Here is a 19,314-nt window from a genome sequence, read left to right on the forward strand (position 1 = left end):
AATCCTCCGTGGATATGTGTATCTAACAAAAGAATTGACGCGAGCTAAAATTTAGATATACTGACCAGAAAATGGACCTGACAAGGACTGCATTTAGTGACTGATTAATAGGATACATATCTCACCAATCGAATAATGCGAGAGCGAAGCGCGAGCTGAACATTTGTGATATTCCAACCTAAAAACTGTACATTCTAAGCACTTTTTGTAACCAACAACAAAATGAATTCCTAATTAAACAATGATTGATGTGAATGCAAAACGCGAGCCAAAAGTCTATGATAATCCAACCTGAAAACTGAAAATTCTAAGCATTTTTGTAATCAAGGACAGAATGAGTACCTTACTAAACAATAATTGATGCGAGCGCGAAGCGCGAGCCTAAAATCTTGTAATTTTCTAACCTGAAATGTGTTGTGTTTTTTACTTCAAAAAGGATATTTAATTTTGAAAAAGACACATTTCATTTTGAAGAAGGGCACTTTCCATTCTGAAAATGGAATTTTTTCCTACGATGATTTTTTTAGAGGGAAGGCAAGTGCCCCCATGACCCCCGGTTCCGCCGCCCCTGCTCTTAGTTTTTAAATCCTCTCTTCTCGTCATTGTCGCATTCATGAGTGGGGTCACATAACCACGATATTGACCGGTCGTCCAAATTATCGAACGCTTCAGTCAAGGAATTATTTTCTCATACCCTCACCATATTCTCTCATCTTTAACATGCATAATAATTACGACATATTCAAGCAATCTTTAATCAAGATAATTATCAAAAAGTGTTTAATGTGCTACCCATTTCCCATCAAAGTGAACATATCATTCCGAATGGCGTGAGATACAAAACGTGTAATATTAAATTTTCTACAGTTCTATCCATGACCTTTCGTGCTCGAGTTCCTATATTCCAATTCACTTTTATTCTTTTTAAATGTCAAAAACATGATGGTGAAACTCAATTTGTTTTTTTCTATAAAAAAGTGCCATAATAATTGACAAATGCTTTGATATTTTTAACAACTATTTGATGAAATCATTTTTTATGTAAAGCACTACGCAGGGACGATTTTGCGAGACCTTGTATAACAAGAAAACACACCTAGTTAATATTAATTACTATAACATACATTTTTTTCGTTATGTGTGAAAGGGTTAAACATATTACGCACCGTGTAAACATAAACACATACATGTAGATGTACTTATTGGTGAAAAATGGTTACATCACTAATGGTTACTAGTAACTTGATTCATATTGACTAAACAAACTGAGTAACATGAAATAATAATAACTGAATTCTGACTTAAGAGTGTTTCTTTTTCAGAAAAGAAATACAATCGATAGTTTCAATAGACAACATAATTTGATATCAATTATAAGACAATTTCTTCCTTTAGTATTTGTTTTTATATCTATATTGCGCATCTCAAAATCATATATTGTACTTGTATATCATTAGTTTTCGATATTTTCTTTATTTATGAGAAGGAAACATTCAACACGAAGAAATTTTATTCTCTTCATTACGACATATTCAATGACAAAAAAATTATACTTTGTAATTTATATCATTTAAATTACCATTAGTATCACAAACACATACAACCTCAACGACACACATACGTCACGCACTCATTATGATATGGCACACACAAACACACAACCATAAACATGCATACAAATTGCTCGTGAATAATTATAGTATCTTCAAAATAAACAGCAACATATAGAATCTCTGTAGAAATGTGAATATAGTACAAAACAAATGAATACTTATTTTGAAAAGATTTATAGGCTTTGCCATTCTCTTCCAGCAAAGTCCCACACATCCCTCATCTCTCCTTTCCCCAGTTCTTGCAGGGAGTGTCGTATTTTAGAACAATTTCATCAATATACCACGAAATTATAAAATCAGTTTTGAATAAAGAGGAGGGAACTGGCTTCTTCCCTCTGCTATTTTTTTAATTAACCCTGCTTTCCCATTTTCAAAAACCCATCTTTTTATAACCCTCCTCTTTCTTTTTTTTTTTTGTTTTTTTTTGCCAGGAATTCTGAGATTTTGCCCCACTTGTTTGATTTTCTTTCATCTGCCCCTGCAGCTCATATAATGCCAAATTCATTAAATTGGAAAATTCACACAGAAATAACCACATAACATGGACACCAAATATTCTGATGACCTAAAACGCCTGGGCACAAGATCACGCTGTCAAGCAGCAAATAAAATCTGAGCATTGTTCTCCGTATCCTATAAAATTATAGGAACCCACTTCATTGAACAAAATAATCAAATAACACTCGGTAATCTCACATTATTTTACTGATACGTACTGTAAATCATGCGAAAATCACCCGGTTCCGTAACGACGAAGCTTAGCGATTGATGACGTTTCATGATTGAATTCGTTGATCAGTATTTGGAATCAAACATATAAATCAAATGTAAGATCAATCGCTAAGTACTGTGTTATTGGGCCCCAAGCTCCGTAACACCAAGCGTTGATCGATCGCAAAAATGGTAATGACCAATCAAGATCAGTGCGGCATGCTGAGACTGACCAGTAACCAATCATATTATTTTTTTCAACTTGGTAATTGATGGCGAAGCTTAATGCAACAGGGCCCGGGTATACCATCTCATTTATTGGTTCATTTTATATACCACATGTGGTGCATTGTTAAATATATATCAATAACAAATTAATACATTCTTTGATATTTCATATAAAAAATATAGTAACACAAAAATTGAAACTAAATCTATACATTGTTGCAATGATTAGAGGGGAAAATAAAGAACTTTTATCCCAGTGAGTGGGCAATTACATCAACTGTTAATTGGTGCGTTACATTACATTATAAATAGAAATTGATGAAAGAAACCGTCACTTTTCACCACAAATTACAGAGGAAAAAATTCATCGCATACTGTGAAGAATTGAAATGTATCCTCTTATTTTGGCATGATTACTTAACACAATTGCATTATATAGAAAACAGCTATGAATTATCTTTGATTACGTCATTCCTCTTCATCATTTGATGAAAAAAATCAAAGGAAAAACTTTAGGTGGAAATTATCTCGAATTCTAATGAGTTTGTAGAGTTATGACGTCAGAACATGTTGCCATAGAGAGGTGACGACAGCGACAAACACCATAATAAGAGCTGGGATGGGCAATATTTGACCAGCAGCACCAGTACCTGAAAAGATGACAAAAATGAAAGTCGGTCAAACAGTCGATTTGTTCTCCAATGATTAGATTAAATGAAGGATTGAATAACTGCTTTCATGTTCAATTGATTGATTGTTTAAATGATTATTCAATTGATAATTTACTTGATAGGTTTTTTTTTTATTAAATGAGCTGGGAGTGTTAATTATTAAACCAGGGAATCATGTTTGTGTCTACAAGACACCATTATTTTAAATAACCATTGTGCACTCACCATCACCTCTACATCTATCAGTTGTTGAGTAGATTCCAAGCTCATCATCAGCAGCTTTACGTTGAAGTTCAGTATTGGCTGCTACAGCATTTTTACCTGTAATTATCAAGCAAGTCCGAGCATCAACAGTAGGTTAATACAAATTCAATTAAAAGTCTTGGTTGTGGATTACTAAGTGGAAATGGTACAGGGAGCAAACTCATTTTAAGGTAAATTTGACGTCTTCTTTTCTGGCAAATGATTTTGGAAAATAATACTTTTGCAATCAAACTCAGTGGTATTAAAATTAACAGCCATCAGTCTATCACTATGATGATGATGAAAATTACGAAGAAGAAGATGATGACGACCTTCATTGTCACCATCGTCAGCAGCAGTATCATCGTCATCATCAATACAAGCATGACAAGTACAACCACTACAACCTGTGTCATCATCCTTGTCATCACATATCGCCTATTACTATTGACCTTTTACAAAATAATGAATCATCTTTTCTTTCCAGATCATATCAACAGGTGCACAGCTCAAGAAGTTCATGAAGCATATTAAGATTCACAGACATTTGGTTGGATGTACCAAAAGAAGTTATAATTTTAAGGATTTACCCATCCATCTACCACAGAGGGCCATAATTACCCCAGCCCCCTAAAAAAGGAAAAAAAGGAAATGAAATGAAAACCTACCAATAATCCAAAGTTGTAGATCCATACACCGTTCACGGTCTTCGCTATTCACTGGATAGTGTGGGGCGACGATCTGCCATGATTCAACGTCGGTTAGAATGTTGGCCATCGCAAGTTTGAAGGAGTATCTGAAAATAGAAAAGAAACGAAAATAGATTTTAATTCAGTGCAAAGTAAAATAGGGAGAGATTTCTGTCACATAAAAAGGTACTATTTTCACGGTAACTTTGTCAACCAATTATAACTACACTGGTATCAATGCTCAAATACCAATCGAAATTAAGGATTCCATGAAAGTTGCCATAAGATGGCAAAGTTACCATAATAGTAATTGGTATGAAACGAGACACTCATTCCTTATCTATACCATCTGCACTCACACTCACATTAATAAGTAATTTCTTCAGATAAAACTGGAAATTAAAGCACTGATAGAACCACTGCAACATGAAAAATACTCTTTTTTAAAGTAATTTTTTTTTATAATATCGCTTATTCATGTTGATTTTTTTTTATGGCATTGTTTTTTTTTTCATCAGGACCTCAGAATAAAAACAAACCACGCCAATTTATCAAATTGTATTTATTTTTTTGTTTATCTTTTTATTTATCGATTTCTTTATTCATGAATTTATTTAGTTTTTTCTTTATGTATTTACTTAATTATTCATTCATTCATTCGGCCAGTTTTAACTTACACATCAAAGTCAATCATCTGCGGGAAGGTGAGTGATGTTTCTAATCCTGTTGATGGGAGGGGCTGGATTGTACCACATACGATGTTACCATCACTTGACTCCAAATAAAGCGGCAAGCCAATTACTGTGAAGGAGAAAAACCAAAAATGAAGAGAATAAAATTGAAGCAGTTGATACTTGATAACATCCAGAAAATGAAATATATTTAAAAAGAAATATTCTGCACTCATCATCAGCGTAAAATGAACAGAAACATAACCATGTAAACAAAAAACTTACGCAACAAAATGAGACCGAATGGAAAGAAAGAGCTGTGATTCCGAAGAAATAAATTCATTTTATAAAAATAATTGTTCTTTTATTATTACCGCTTTTATCAAAACTAATCGTCTTAAATGGCTTTTAATTGAAATAAATGACAATGGAGGAGGGTCTGAGTTAAGAGGGAGAGGTAATCGGGTGGGGAATATGGGAGAGAAGGGTGGAAGAGGCGAAGAGAGGAACAGGGCAGCAGAAGGGGGGGGGGGTTATAGAATTGGTATGGACGGAATGAAGGGGAGAAGAAAAAATGTGAGAGGTGAGGGGAAGCTACAGGAGGGAAATAATACAACATGGAAGTGAGGATGATGAAGTACAAGGACAACAAATATTGGATACAATTTTTGACAACAACTTACCACCAGACGTTCCTGTAAGTGGCAGATTTGTATCTGTCAACAGCGCCCTCCCGTGGTAAGAGCTGTAGTTTCCATTCTTTCCAGTCAAATCGCCGACCTGACATCGAAGCTGTGACGCAATGCTACACTGACTCGAATAATCCTGCAGGGAAGGTTCAAGTGTAAAAACAATCAAAGCTTCTTACTCCTCTGCAAATGGAAATGACTAAAGTACAAGTCAACAAAATGCCGATTTGAAAACTATTAGCAAGATTTCAATCATGATATAAATGCTGTATAAACACTGGTTGAAACGTTTACGTCATTGGGATCCATTGGTCTCTTTTCTTCGTCAGTCAAAACAAGTTTTGGTATGTGTTATATACACATTGCAATTTATTTAAAAATCCATCAATAAATGACGAAAATTAAATGTAGGAAGAATGCTTTACTTAGAACTAATTTAAGAGACATGGGGGTTAATGTTGATTTGTGTTTTTATTTATTCATATCATTTATAATTGTCTTTCTTTTTAATTCGGGTGGCTCCAACAGTAATTGGCATACTATAATTGACCTTGGAGGCCCTCCAACAAAAATACTTACATTACAAACATAATAATGAAAAGCATACAATGTGAAGTTAAGACAAAGAAACTGTAAAGAAAAGAACATGAAACAATACAAAGGGCTATTTTATATGCAAAGGCTATACTATAAGGCTAAAATAAAAGAATAAATGAGGATTCTGACTGAGCATTTCTTAAGCAAATAGATAAATTATTCCATATGGATGCACAAGCAAAGGAGAAACTTTGTTTGCCCGATTCCGTTTTGCCTTTGGCAAATTTGTGTTTAAATCGGACGATGAAAAAGTCAACTTGAACAAGTGATATCTCTGCAATGTTTAAGTTGCATTTGAGAAGATATCACATTACCATACTACACTCAGTTTATACGCTGTAACAGTTGACCTTTTTTAGACGATTATGAATAATTCCTTCATCCAATTCGTAGTTAGAAAATGAAATATTCTGTTTGGGGGCTCATTTTCCAATTTGTGTAACAGAAATTAATTTTTTTATGTATCTTATCAAGTGGCTACTTTTTTCATGGGTGGGGTTCCGATCTTTACCTCGTGTTGCCGTGCATATCAATGAAGACACATATTACCATGCAAAAGTCATAATTCTACCCTGATCTTGACCTGTCCCGGGAAAACAAATTTGAAGTACAAAAGCCTTTCTATAACATTAAAATGTTAAATTTCATTAACATGGTAGAATGAGACCTATACCACCATCACTCGTTCTGATTACATTATTTTTTATCATATTTACTCATTGTCTAGCACCATCTGGCGTTGAACAAATAAGCATATATACCGAGGGAAGAAAGGTATATTTGCTTCTTGATTTCCCTTTTATAGCCTGATCTAATAGCTATTTGTAATGGTGACTGTTCCTAATTCCTGAATAGATAAAAGTCCTATACGCGAAGAGCATTATGCAAATCCGTTCTATCCATCCATTAATTATTTTTTCACTCGTTTTTTTTCTGTATTTCTAAGATAATAAAATACAGTTCTCCTCATCATCATGTTCATCTAAAATACTTACAAAATCGCTTTGATTTCGTAGCTCATATCAAGAATAATCATTTTTTCACAATGTGCTAAAAAAACATTTTTTTAAACAGAAAATCAATATCTGTTTGGTGTATCGAAATGCTTTATTAGCTGAAAACCATTGATCTCCCAATACATCCCAATCGAATACACATCCCGCTTGATTGGTCTATTTAAAAGCAATCGTAATAAGGGATTTTACAAACAGAGACTTTGGACTCTGAAGAGGAAACAATTCTTCTTCGTAATTTCACAATATTTGCTTTAGTAACTTTTTAACGAGTAATACAACCTACAAGATACAAAGGCGTAAACTAACGCTCTCTTTTTTATTCCTTTTCGTCCTTTTTCGTCCTTCGTTTTCAATGTCAAACTGGGAGTTCCTTAACGGATGCGCTGTTTTCATTTTCTTTAAAGAAATCAAATCTTTTCCAGGCAGGATCCAAATAAGACGTTTAGGATATCCATCGGAATCAAAATGCGAATATTTCCTCACTATCTCGGTCCTCGAAAACGATGAAGCAAACAATAGTTGGGGAGAAAAGTTTGGGGCAAAGGAAGGGGTGAGGACTGGTATTATACGACTGGATTCTACCAGCTTTCGTCTCAAAACACAAACTATTGACATTACAAACAACACTAAGTAGACTCCAGAGGCATGTCATAATAGCAGTGGGTCCTTATGTTTGACTCTACAGTCCAAGGGCTGTAGAAAGACGTTTAGAAGCAAAGAGCGATATATGCACAGACTGCAGCGATCGCCGAATCATTTCTCAAGGCAGATGCAATATCCGTGACCATGGCATCTAATATAATCAACGCCGGTAATTGTCAAAAGTACCCCAGGAATTTCCCCCTTTAAAGTTACAAAATATCCACCAATAAGTTAGTTCGTTTTCATATGACTCTTAACACCTAATGAGGCATTTAATATATTAGTGACAATTTCACCAGTAAGCGAATTGTCAAAAATGCCGTAGTTTTGTTTTTGTTTTATTAGCAAAATATTCATTAAAAACACGATTGCTATGTCGGTTGGTTTTATAGGGCTTATAAAAAGACAATATAGCCGTTACCATGGCATCAAGTATATCACCACTAATTGTTAAATATGTATATGTTTAGAGGAAAAATATCGACAAGTTGGTTGGCATGTTGGTTGGTTTAAGACGAATGCTAAGAAAACTATTTGTTTGAAGAAAACAACAAGGTATTGCAGTTAAATGCTATGACAAATGATGCTGGCTCATCGAATTGGTTTGAAATTTAAATATCATTCAAACCTCCCAAGCGAATATATTACATTCAGCTTGGATTACCCATAATATGAATGCAAGATAAAATAAAACCAGAGAGGCATATATTTTTTTTAATTCCTAGTATATACACTGTGACTTATATGGCCTCGCGCTGCTATGCTAGCATCAGATTACAGATTCAAATTCCGCTGTTTCTAAAATTTTTGCTGGTGTATACAATTTTCAGATATAACATTCGATCTAATTTAAAGCGTGTTCACTCGAATCTGGTCCAGAAACATTTTGCATAGTTTCCCCTTTCTTAGTGTTTATCAATGCATGTTTGATACAATTGGAAATATCACGTAATTCTTGAATCATCCTAATTTCTATAATTATATCGGAGAGATGACAGTGTTTTATATAATTGCAACTTAAAAAGTTCTTTGACATAAGAGTCATGCCATACGCACATTTTTTTAAAACCCGAATGCGCGGGAACAACGTGACCAAGCTTGTCATGGGGACACTTTTGCATTTTCTGGAGTGAAATCGAGTGGTTTTGTGCACATTTGCGGTGAAGTGTATGAAACGTTGTGTTTTCAAATTTTCTAAGAGGGGAAATGCCCCTCTGCCCCCGCCTCCACCCACCCCCATGTTGCGTATGGCCATGCTTAAAGTTAAATCTTTTGATTGGAGTTCTCTTGTTCGAAGCTGGTCAGTCATTAAGCAACCAAACTCTGATAGCTTTGGGACTTTAGAATTTATACCATACACCCTCCAATTAAGAAATTATAAGAAGGGTATAATATTTTTATATTCTTGATGGTATTTTGCATGCATTAATCATTCATTAATAATGACTAAGAAAATGAAGGGAAAATATATCACAATGCAACGTCATGCATGTGCACAAAGTCATGTGCATAACATTGAATTCGCGTCCTTCGGGCATATATACATTGTTTTTTTTTTTGCTCACCATATTTACATTTTAATGGAATTCATTTTATTCTGTCTGAAGAGTAAATAACCTTGAAAAAAAACTCGTTTCATGTCTCTTTTGAAAATGAGAAATGAAATGCAGTCACGAGGGCAAATAATATTTTCGAATTCTTCTCCTATTGTCATGGTTGTTGGTTTATGAGTAAACAAGACACTCGTCATGACAATGGTTTTACCCAAAAGAATGCGAACATTCATGAAAAATGAGAATAATATGCGGAAAGCTATTGACATAAATCCAGTTTACCTCATGTTACGGAGAAGTGCGTATTATTCAAAACTGCACAACCAGAAAATGGATGTTCTTGGCGAGTGCAGTTCAAACATGCATCATTTCAACAACAAAAAAATCAGAATTTTCCAGAAAAATGTCACGAAATGATTAAAACATAGATATTTCGATAACATCTCTGCATTTTTTTCCTATAGATATCTTACCATTCGATTTATGTGTTTGTTGAATTCAAATCATTCTCTTATAATTGTCCTTGTTTTTTTTATCAGACTAAGGCTAAGTATACATTTTGAGAGTAAGGGCCCAAGTCATCGATCATTGTTGACACTACAGGGGGTGGGGGCGACTTCCCCAACGATTTTAAAGTGAGAAATATTCAATAAAAAGAAGGAAAAAATATCAAACTTACTTTGGGGTCACCCCCCCCCCTTTAAATACATACTGGCAATGCCCCTGTCATAACCAATATGATAAGTTTACTCCGTTTAATAATAATAATAATCCGCTTTTATATCGCGCTTAATACATCGGAAAGACGTTTCTAAGCGTTTTCAATCAGTCATTCCCGCACACAATGTGTGCACATCAGTGGCGTACCTAGGATTTTCCACAGGGGGGGGGGGCAAAATCGGCCGCCAAAAAATTTGACAAGCAAAGAAAAAAAAAAAAAAAAAAAAAAAAAAAAAAAAAAAAGGTCTTCAATAATAAAATATAGGTTTTCGTACCAGAAAAAAAAATATATAAGTTTTCGTACCAGAAAAAAAAATTGACAAGCAAAAAAAAAAAAAAAAAAAAAAAAAAAAAAAGGTCTTCAAGCTCGTCAGGGGGGCAATAAAGGTCTTTAAGCTCGTCAGGGGGGGGGGCAGGTATATGTCTTTTGTATGGGTTGATGCTCGTCAGGGGGGGCAGACTGCCCCCCCCCCCGTAGGTACGCTAGTGGTGCACATCCTCCACTCCCTGGGGAGTATTCAAGTCAGTCGCATTTTCTTCATTCTTTAAGACAACAGCATGACACATGCACGCGATACTAATACAGGGTTCACATATGCTGCTTAACAAAATTGTTCCTGGTTCAAGATATTAGGCTAAATGCAACAAACGGCAAACTCTGGAATAGTTTGTATTATCATCAATATCTCGTTTTAAAAGCTCTTTGACCAGTCACTAAAGATAGGCCTATTTTTTTTCTTTATTTCGCCTCGCACATTTGTCTGACAATAGTTCGGCAATGACCTATTTAATGGTTGATTTATTTATTTTTTGTAAAAGCTATTATTTTTAGTCGATGTAACACGCAAAATGAAGTTGTAGACTTGAACTATATCTACACCCAACCCAAATCCTTGACCCCGGGGTAATTGCTCTTTCAAATAACAATCACCTTTCTTCTCTTTTTCCCGAACTATTATCCTTAACATAGACAGTGAAAAGGGTAACTAGATACATGCGCTCAGGTTTGTAAGTGACCAAATCAACTAATTCTATAGCTCACATTTAGCATTCGAATCTATATGAATTATAGTCCTTGTAAACTTGGAGAAAATAGTGTAGCAGTTCGTTTTTAAAATGAAAGAGCGGGGTCACCGCAGGCGGCCACAGCTTTGAATGCCAGTTCGACGGAGAAAAGTATATAATCTTATTTGATCAATACCTGAAGAAAATTCCCTCCGACAGAGGTTTTGTTTGGACCGTTTGTTGTAGATGTTGTAATCCTACTTTACAAATTGTCGCAAGAAAAGCGCCCTTTTAGATCAAAAATATGATAGCCATTCTCCCAGTGCGGCTATTTACTTGAGAAATATTCCCTGCGGATCCGTTTCTGTTCTTTTCAAAGTCGCACAATAATTTATTGAGGTGAAATTCCGAGCAGTTATTATTGGAAGGTAATACGTTTATAATGCATGCAGCGTAGAGGGTATGGACAAATTAGAAAAGAGGTGGGGAATATATATACAAGTGTATGTTTATAAGCCTCGAGTATGTATTGAAATTTCAGCCTGCAAATTTTACATATAATTTCACTTCTCGTATTCCTATGTGCTTCTTTTTATACGTTTCCAAAGAAAGAAGGCGAGAGGCAAAGAGGGTTCCGGAAAACGTTTGCTTCCGTTCCTTATTAAAAAAAGAAAGTCTCACAAAAAATACAAATGTGATTAAAATGAAGTTGGAAAGGAAGGAATTATTTTGATTTCTAAGATGTCATGGAAACTCATTCGTGGTGTGGTCGTTCACGGAAATCAAAATATTCTTTTAAAAGGACTTGACTAGAATGATCAAAGAGCATTTTTACTTAAGTTGGGATTATATGTTTAATAAAGATGACACCAACGTCTTAGTGGAAAACACTCCCTTTATGTTGTAAGTATACACTCTAAGAAAAAGGGTTCTTGGAGGGTTCTATACTTGTTCCCGTGTTTGGAATATTTAAAGGTTCATTTAAGGTTCTTCAGCACGTGAAGCCCCTTTTTGTGAACCCCTTTTCTCGAGGGTTCTAATTCCGGTACAAAGGAGTTCCAATTCACACCTTTTCATTTCTGAGCGTACTAACCGAAACGTTGTTCACTTTTGGACAAATTTCTGTACGAGGCATCCATAAAAATCAATATCATACTTGGTATGGTATCCATGGACCTACAAATGCTATCCAAAAGGGGATATTATTTTCAAACATTTGGTACCATTTGTTTCTACTTGCATTGGGTATCGGGATTAGGCAAAAGAAACAAACAATACGATTTAGTATGTTGTTGCAACATCGGCCCTCGTATGTTGGAGTGCATGATGATTTACCCAGAAGGGGAGGGGGATGGGACTAGGCATCCACACCCTTACACCTTGAACAGTCACCGCAGACATGGGAGATGTTAGGCTACAGTCACACCAACGAAACCGACTCCAGACCGACCGATGGTATGTCATTGGTAATAATGTAATAGATTTGATCGGTCTCGAGTCGGTTCCACTGGTGTGACGGCGGCGTCAGAATCGGGAGGGCGCCCTTCTCTCTTACCCCAGCCGTTGCCACTGTGTTCGGGTTGAAGATACTGTTAGCGTTGGGGCAAGAAGACGCAGGGATAGAATCAGTTCTGATAGTCCAATCGTAAACATCCTAAAAAATAAAAGAAAATAAAAAAACTTACTGGATTGTATCGGATAATATCCAGTGTTTTTATGTAGAAAACTTTGTACTATATAGGCCAGTTGTCTAGACCACATTCGCAGTGGTCCCTCAGTGGTACAGTTCAAATATGTACATCTATTCAGTGTAATATACCAGTGGAACGTACGTAGTTTCAGTTTGAAGTGAATAGTTGAACATCGTTTAACATACCTCATCAAGACTAGTGCTTGAGTTATATTCACACTGTTCCCTTTCCAAACATCATCATATGCTTAGGTAATAACCTAAAAGGCATTATTGCGAGAGAAAAAAAAATGTACTTACATTAATCAAAACGTCGACAGGTGAAAATTGAGCTTGAATGGTAGTTTCGCTGAGACGATCATTACTGAAATGTGTCTGGCCCTGATGACAAACAAGAAAAGAAATCCATTATTTTGAATACAAAACCCTGTGATTTTAAGTGAAGGGGAGATGACAAAGAATGCGATTAGTTGAAATATCACTGAGCTATTGAAAACCATGCATGTCGATGTGTTTCCTAGCTCAAAGATACAGATATAATATTATGGACACATAGATGCAGGAACGTGTTGTATAATTGTAACTTAGCCTTCCAATGGTAACTATTATGTTAACAGTGCTTGAACAACCGTTCAAAAACAAGAATTGCAGAAGAGTCGTCGTTGGTTGGGAAAATTTACATAAAAGTATTTTTATGTAAAAGGAACCGGAACATACCGGATACAAAATAAAAGCTTTAGGCTGTGATGAAAGAACTTAAAAATCATAGCAAGACAACATATAAGCTCTAATATAGGAGTATGCCATGTCCTGCAATCAATCACGGATTTTCAACTGAGCGCAAACCGAGCTGTAACTTGCCAGAGAAAATAACAATTGATTGAGAGGTGAAATCGATATATCTGTTTGTAAATTTGTTAATCAGTATTTCAGTCTATTGCTAAGATTTCTTTGTCGCACGATATAGGAGTCCTATCAACTCCAAAATATATTTCCTATTTCTATTGCATATTGGTCATGAAGGTCTTTAACATTTCCTGATACGACTGTCAAACGTAGAATAAAGATCATCAGAATGTTTTTTACAATCCAAGAAATGAAGTCTTCACGACGTCTGTGGTAAGCAATTGGGTCGAATTTTCCTCATAGTTTTGAGGTAAATACAACACAAGCGCCAGAGCCCTGCATTCATAGTTCACAGAGTAAAAAAAATAGGATATCGAAGCACGAAACGTGTCAAATACACGTTCTTTCACATAAATACTCGCCCGGATCAAAAGTCACCATGAGCATGGTGTGTGAACATACTCATCCGTGGATAAGTCTTGTGTAATTGTTAATTCTTTCGTGTAATGCGATTGCAAACTAAGATGTGCCGCTGTTTACATACTTTATGCCGAACGAAACAGGGGTAGCATGCATTTGATTTTGGCGAGTGTACAATTTTCTTTACAGCGTGAAACATTTTGTACGCAGTATAGGTTCAGTATACATTATTTGGGAGGAACAAATATTGTCCATGAAAAGAAAAAAAATCAACTGAAACTAAGTTATTTTTTTGATGAAATTTCGGATAAATTACAGTTCAAATTACCTAATTTGCAATTGCTCTAAAAAACCTTTTTGGGAATCAAAATGAGTATCATTGTAACGTCTTCCAGATGAGATGATTTATGTCTGGAAGGTAGAATTTTATAAAAAGAAGTAGAAATTATGTTCGATGTTGTGGGATGGAGGATGGTAGAAAAAGAGGTAGTCTTCCAGATACTGTCATTTGGGGATGTTTCAACAGATTTGGATGAATTTACTTACAAGAATGAATGATCCTGTGACATCTGGGGTATTGATCTGAACTTCAGCCTCGATCCTGAAATCTCCGTCTCCTAAAACAGGTAGCAGAGAAGAACACCTGTATCGTGAACCATCATCCGATCGATGGACAATCACGGATCTTCCAGAAACACTCCTAGGTCCGAAAAGAGAGAGAGTGGAATCTAAATAGGTCGTGCTGATATCCGACAAGCCATCCCAGTAGCCAAATTTGCCACTCAGGTCACCATTTTCGTAGTAATCGAAGGTTCCTACTGGTGGCGAACCAATAACTCCAAATGGGTTGTAATGTCCCTGGGTGCTTGTAGCGCTGCAAGGGTTTATATCGGAGTAAGGCACTGGGAGAATGTGAATGTGCCATGGTCCTACAACGTTGCTGAGACCATCTAGATCCGTAGCAATGGTCACAGAATCGAATTCGGAGTTCTGGGTTAATGTGACGAAACCCATAACTGGAGTCCTGACGGTACCTGTACCCGAGTCGGCAACACCGATCCACGAGCTGGCTGTTGCAGTTGCCTGGAAGACCTCAAGAGTATCACCGCATCCTAGTCTTTCTGGAGCACCGTCCTTAACGTGGACAACAACCGATCTATCAGCCACAGAATAGACACCAGATAGTGGGAGCTGCACATCGGTGAAGAAGTATTTCCCAACCTGGGTGCGCATTGATCCAGGTACGGTAATCCTTCCGTACTTCTTGGAGAAATCACCAACCTCACATCGTCTCGTGACGTCAATACCACATTCTGTAGCGTACTCTTCAGTGAGTTTGACATCAAAAGGATTGAAATGACCAAGGGTACTTGAACAACGTCCTGTCTGGTCTAAGTGATCATCACCAAGCTTAGCAACGTGGATGTGCCAGTCGTGCTCAACCGTCGTATCTTCACCGTCACTGTGAGCTAGGTCAACAAAGACAGAAGTGTCCGAGTAAGGGTCTTCAGCATCTTGTCTGAAGGTGATCTGTCCTACCAGAGGGTACGTAAACACCGAAGTCACTGTCCTTACTGGAGTTGGATACTCGATGATTCCGTAAGCCCATCGTGCCGAGTTGGCGAGGTGAATGATGACGGATCGTCCTACGATACTATTCTTTCCAAATAGCGGCATGTTCCAGTCTTCAAATGTACCACTGAAGTCATTCTGACCAGCCAAGCTACCAAATTTGCCACTGATGTCACCTATTTCGTACTGATCATTGGTTCCATTTGGATAGTCAGGGTCTGTTGTTGTGTCGATGTTGTATGGGTTGAAATGGCCAGCCACATTATCAGCACCTGCAATGTGATTTGAAAACAAATCAGATGTCAGCAAAAATAATTTTGAAATATATTGGGGAATATCAGGTTACAGGAAAAATCATCAAATTTGGAAGTACCAAACAAAATCACACGTTATTCTCTCAAGACTATAAAATCTGATCCACAATCTTAATTTATTTTCAGTATATTTATACAAAAAAATATTTTATTCAATTTCCACCTCGAAGACACGATATCACACTCTTTGTAATTATTCTGAAATACAGGGCCACCGTCTTTTCTTTTCTTTTTTGAGGGGGATATAAATTTGAAGTTTTGAAAAATTGAAATTTGAATGAATTAAATTTTCATCAATTTGCAATTATTTATTAAATGGCAATGCAGAATTGCTATAAATTTTAAACGGAATACTATGTATAAGCTCTTGTGCGTCATTGATATATCGCAAAGTATAAACATGAATGCTATACCCGTTCCATGCCCTAAATAATTCATTTATTATTGTCCGTAAGGAAGTTTTGGACTTAATATATAAACGAACCACGTATATCTTGCAATTTAAAATGAAAATTAGTTTTGCTTAAAAAAGGAAAAATATTTAGGGAGCAATGAATTTGAGCGATTGCTGTCATGAACGAGTGACCGGAATAATTATGTATTTTTTTGAAGTTGCACTCAATAAGTTGGTATGTTCATGAAGTGAACTAAAGCACAACAGTACGAAATTAAAATGGTGTTATAATGGCACTATAGTACTAGTAGCTCACAAAGTGCCAATTTGAGATTTGCGTATTTCTATGATATCGTGTTGAAAGCTTCCAGAACTCTACAACTTTATAAGTGTTATTCATTTTATACGCCTGACCATTCTTTTATATTTTTCAGGGTACCATAATTATATAAGAGTTGCCTTCTCTCACAATGGCTATCAAGGGGTGGTTTTATGCCTACTGGTATGATACGAGTAGGTTTCAAAGACCGTCTTGTAATGGCTTTTACGATTCACGACAGGAATCCATCATAGCGGGAATCGGAACATGATCGAAAAGTCCCGCACACACAGGGATATAACCAACACTCCATCTTGTTGGTCTTCCAGGACATTGTTCCGATTAATTGTTGGTCCCGTGAACGGTCCGTGGTGGTGCTCTACATAGAACGCCAAACACATGCCTAGGATATATACATGGTGCACTGTGAATCCTCAACGCTAACCCAAGGGTATGTACCGTGCAAATATGGTTTCCCCAAAGAGTGCTTTCCCCGAAGGGTGCTTGTTATACATTGCGAATGAGATGGCTGGGAGAGCATGTTCAAGCAGGTTTTATAGTTCTGTTAACAGCAGTGAGGGATATTCCCGCCCTTGTTTCGTAAACTCCATAAAATCACCCCACCAAATGTGATGTGCTATTAATGGTATAGTAGCTATGTGGACTATTATAATGGTATTTTTCGGTCCCATGGTCAATCAATTCCTTCATTCGTTTTTCGTGTTCATGTCCTCATTCCGTTTATTGAATTACTGGCCGTCCACGGCTTTGCCTATTCAGAATACAGATTGCCCGTGTCAAACTAACTTTGTATTATACGATATGATATGGGCGTATATCTTATAGCTGCATGGAGCTCAGACGCACTTAAAACTTGGCATGTTTTGATAATGTATGATAAGACTATATTGGTTGAGACCAAATGGGTGTTAGAACAAGTAGCACTTTCACCGACGAGGGGACATGTGCTGATCCATTGTCATGCAATCATTTGGCACCCAGGTGTGATACAGAGGGCAAATATAAACTCTGGTACAGGTGCAAGACCTTGGGTCTATGCTTGAGCAAGACTTGGTCCTAATACTCACACGGGCCGGTACACACATTGCAAGAAGGGTACAAGGAGGCGTTAACCTGACACTTCTCTGACAGGGGGAAACAAAGTAAGCGTTAGAGCACATAGTGTTGGGGAGACACAAACAGGAAATAATCATGATTAAGATGCAAAAGTCGTTTTACAATATCACTGTTTGAAATAATAATTTTTACCATGAATAGACGGAGAGTAATTGTAACCTGTATATTTTTTTTGGATAAGTTATTATTTTTCAATATTTTTTACTGAGTATAACATAATACCGTAAGAGTAAATCAATTTCTTGCTGGAACACATAGCCAGAATAAACCCTCCTCCATTAGTTCTGATCTGAATGTAAATTCAAGCAATAACTTACTTCCAGGGAAATCTGAAGTGAGAAATCTCATAGGAACTGGGAACTTGTGGACATGGTATCCGCCAGCCATCTGTCTCAGGTTGTTCAGGTCGACCGTGATAGTGGTGGATTCCCAGAGAGATGCTTGGGTGAAGGTAATGACACCGGTCACGTTATTCTGGCTGAACTCTGCTCGTACAGTCTTTGACCTCACAACGCGAATAGGTGAGCATGCTGCCTTGTTGTCTCCATCCCCGGGAAGGGTGAACACCAGGGATTTGTTAAGGATGGAATCGGCCCCATTCAAGGTGATGTTGGTATCAATGAAAAAGTACCTTTGACGGAGATGGACGGTTTTGACGTTGACGCTTCCGAACCTTGCAGTCAGGTCACCCACATCTGCAAAGGTTTCTGTCGAGGTAGCTGTACACCATTCTTCAACGGTCATTTCATTTGTGATTCCAGTGTTGTCGCTGATGTGCCAGTTGTAGTCCTGCGCAGCGATTGGTTCTGTTACGTCGTAAAGATCAACAAAGATGGTGGTGACAGCATCGGTAACGGCGCGTTGACGAAACGTTACTGTTCCTGCAATTGGCGTCCCGAACTGCGCGACTGCTGTTATGACGTCATCTGAGGGAATGATTGAGGCACAATAAACGACGGAATTTGCGTCTTCGATGGCGAGGGTACGACCACTGATGCTACTGCTTCCTCCTAACCTTAGCATGGGGTCTACGTACGATGACCCAGTGGTCACGTTGGTCAGACTCCCGACGGAAGTTGTGAGGTTTTTTAAAACGGGTCCGATGTGCTCTTCGGCGCACTTGTCCTCGCGATCGTAGAGCATTGGAAGAGCCCGGATGTTCCAATGGTAGTCCTGTCCGTTCATGAGACCGACGAGGGGATCGACTTCGATTCGGACTCCCATTGTGTTTGCATCTTCGGTGAATACTACTCTCCCGCTTACACCTCGCATACTAAATTTGGCGATGTGTTCCGTTGCTGATACGATGGACGCCAGCATCAAACCTATTTAATTAAAGAACAAAAAAGAGGAAGCTATTCAATCAAACGATATAGAATCGAATCAATGGGAATTATTATTTTTGAAGAATAATAGGAGAGATATCCAGTAATCAAGATTGTTTTACTTCATATTTTTACAAGAATACTTGTTTACCGATCAAGAGGAGGAATATGCTGTCAATGTTTTTATAGAAATAACACATAGAATAAAATATTGGTATTACAAATATCTAATTGATAGATTTTAATTTC

At 36.9% G+C, this 19,314-nt stretch overlaps 1 protein-coding gene across 1 annotated transcript; it reads right to left on the minus strand.

The window, feature by feature from the left end:
* Nucleotides 1-752: 752 nt before the first annotated feature.
* On the minus strand, nucleotides 753-19,093 carry LOC129273265 (uncharacterized). Its single transcript, XM_064107743.1, has 9 exons — nucleotides 18,058-19,093; nucleotides 14,551-15,848; nucleotides 13,039-13,119; nucleotides 12,604-12,702; nucleotides 5,510-5,651; nucleotides 4,833-4,956; nucleotides 4,135-4,262; nucleotides 3,449-3,544; nucleotides 753-3,202 (listed from the first exon to the last, which is right to left on the minus strand). Exons 1-9 carry the CDS (start codon nucleotides 19,058-19,060, stop codon nucleotides 3,105-3,107), a joined length of 3,069 nt encoding a protein of 1,022 aa, XP_063963813.1. The 5' UTR covers nucleotides 19,061-19,093; the 3' UTR covers nucleotides 753-3,104.
* Between the last annotated feature and the right edge of the window lie 221 nt (nucleotides 19,094-19,314).

Source organism: Lytechinus pictus, chromosome 12 (assembly GCF_037042905.1).
Source record: "Lytechinus pictus isolate F3 Inbred chromosome 12, Lp3.0, whole genome shotgun sequence".
Classification (NCBI taxonomy): domain Eukaryota; kingdom Metazoa; phylum Echinodermata; class Echinoidea; order Temnopleuroida; family Toxopneustidae; genus Lytechinus; species Lytechinus pictus.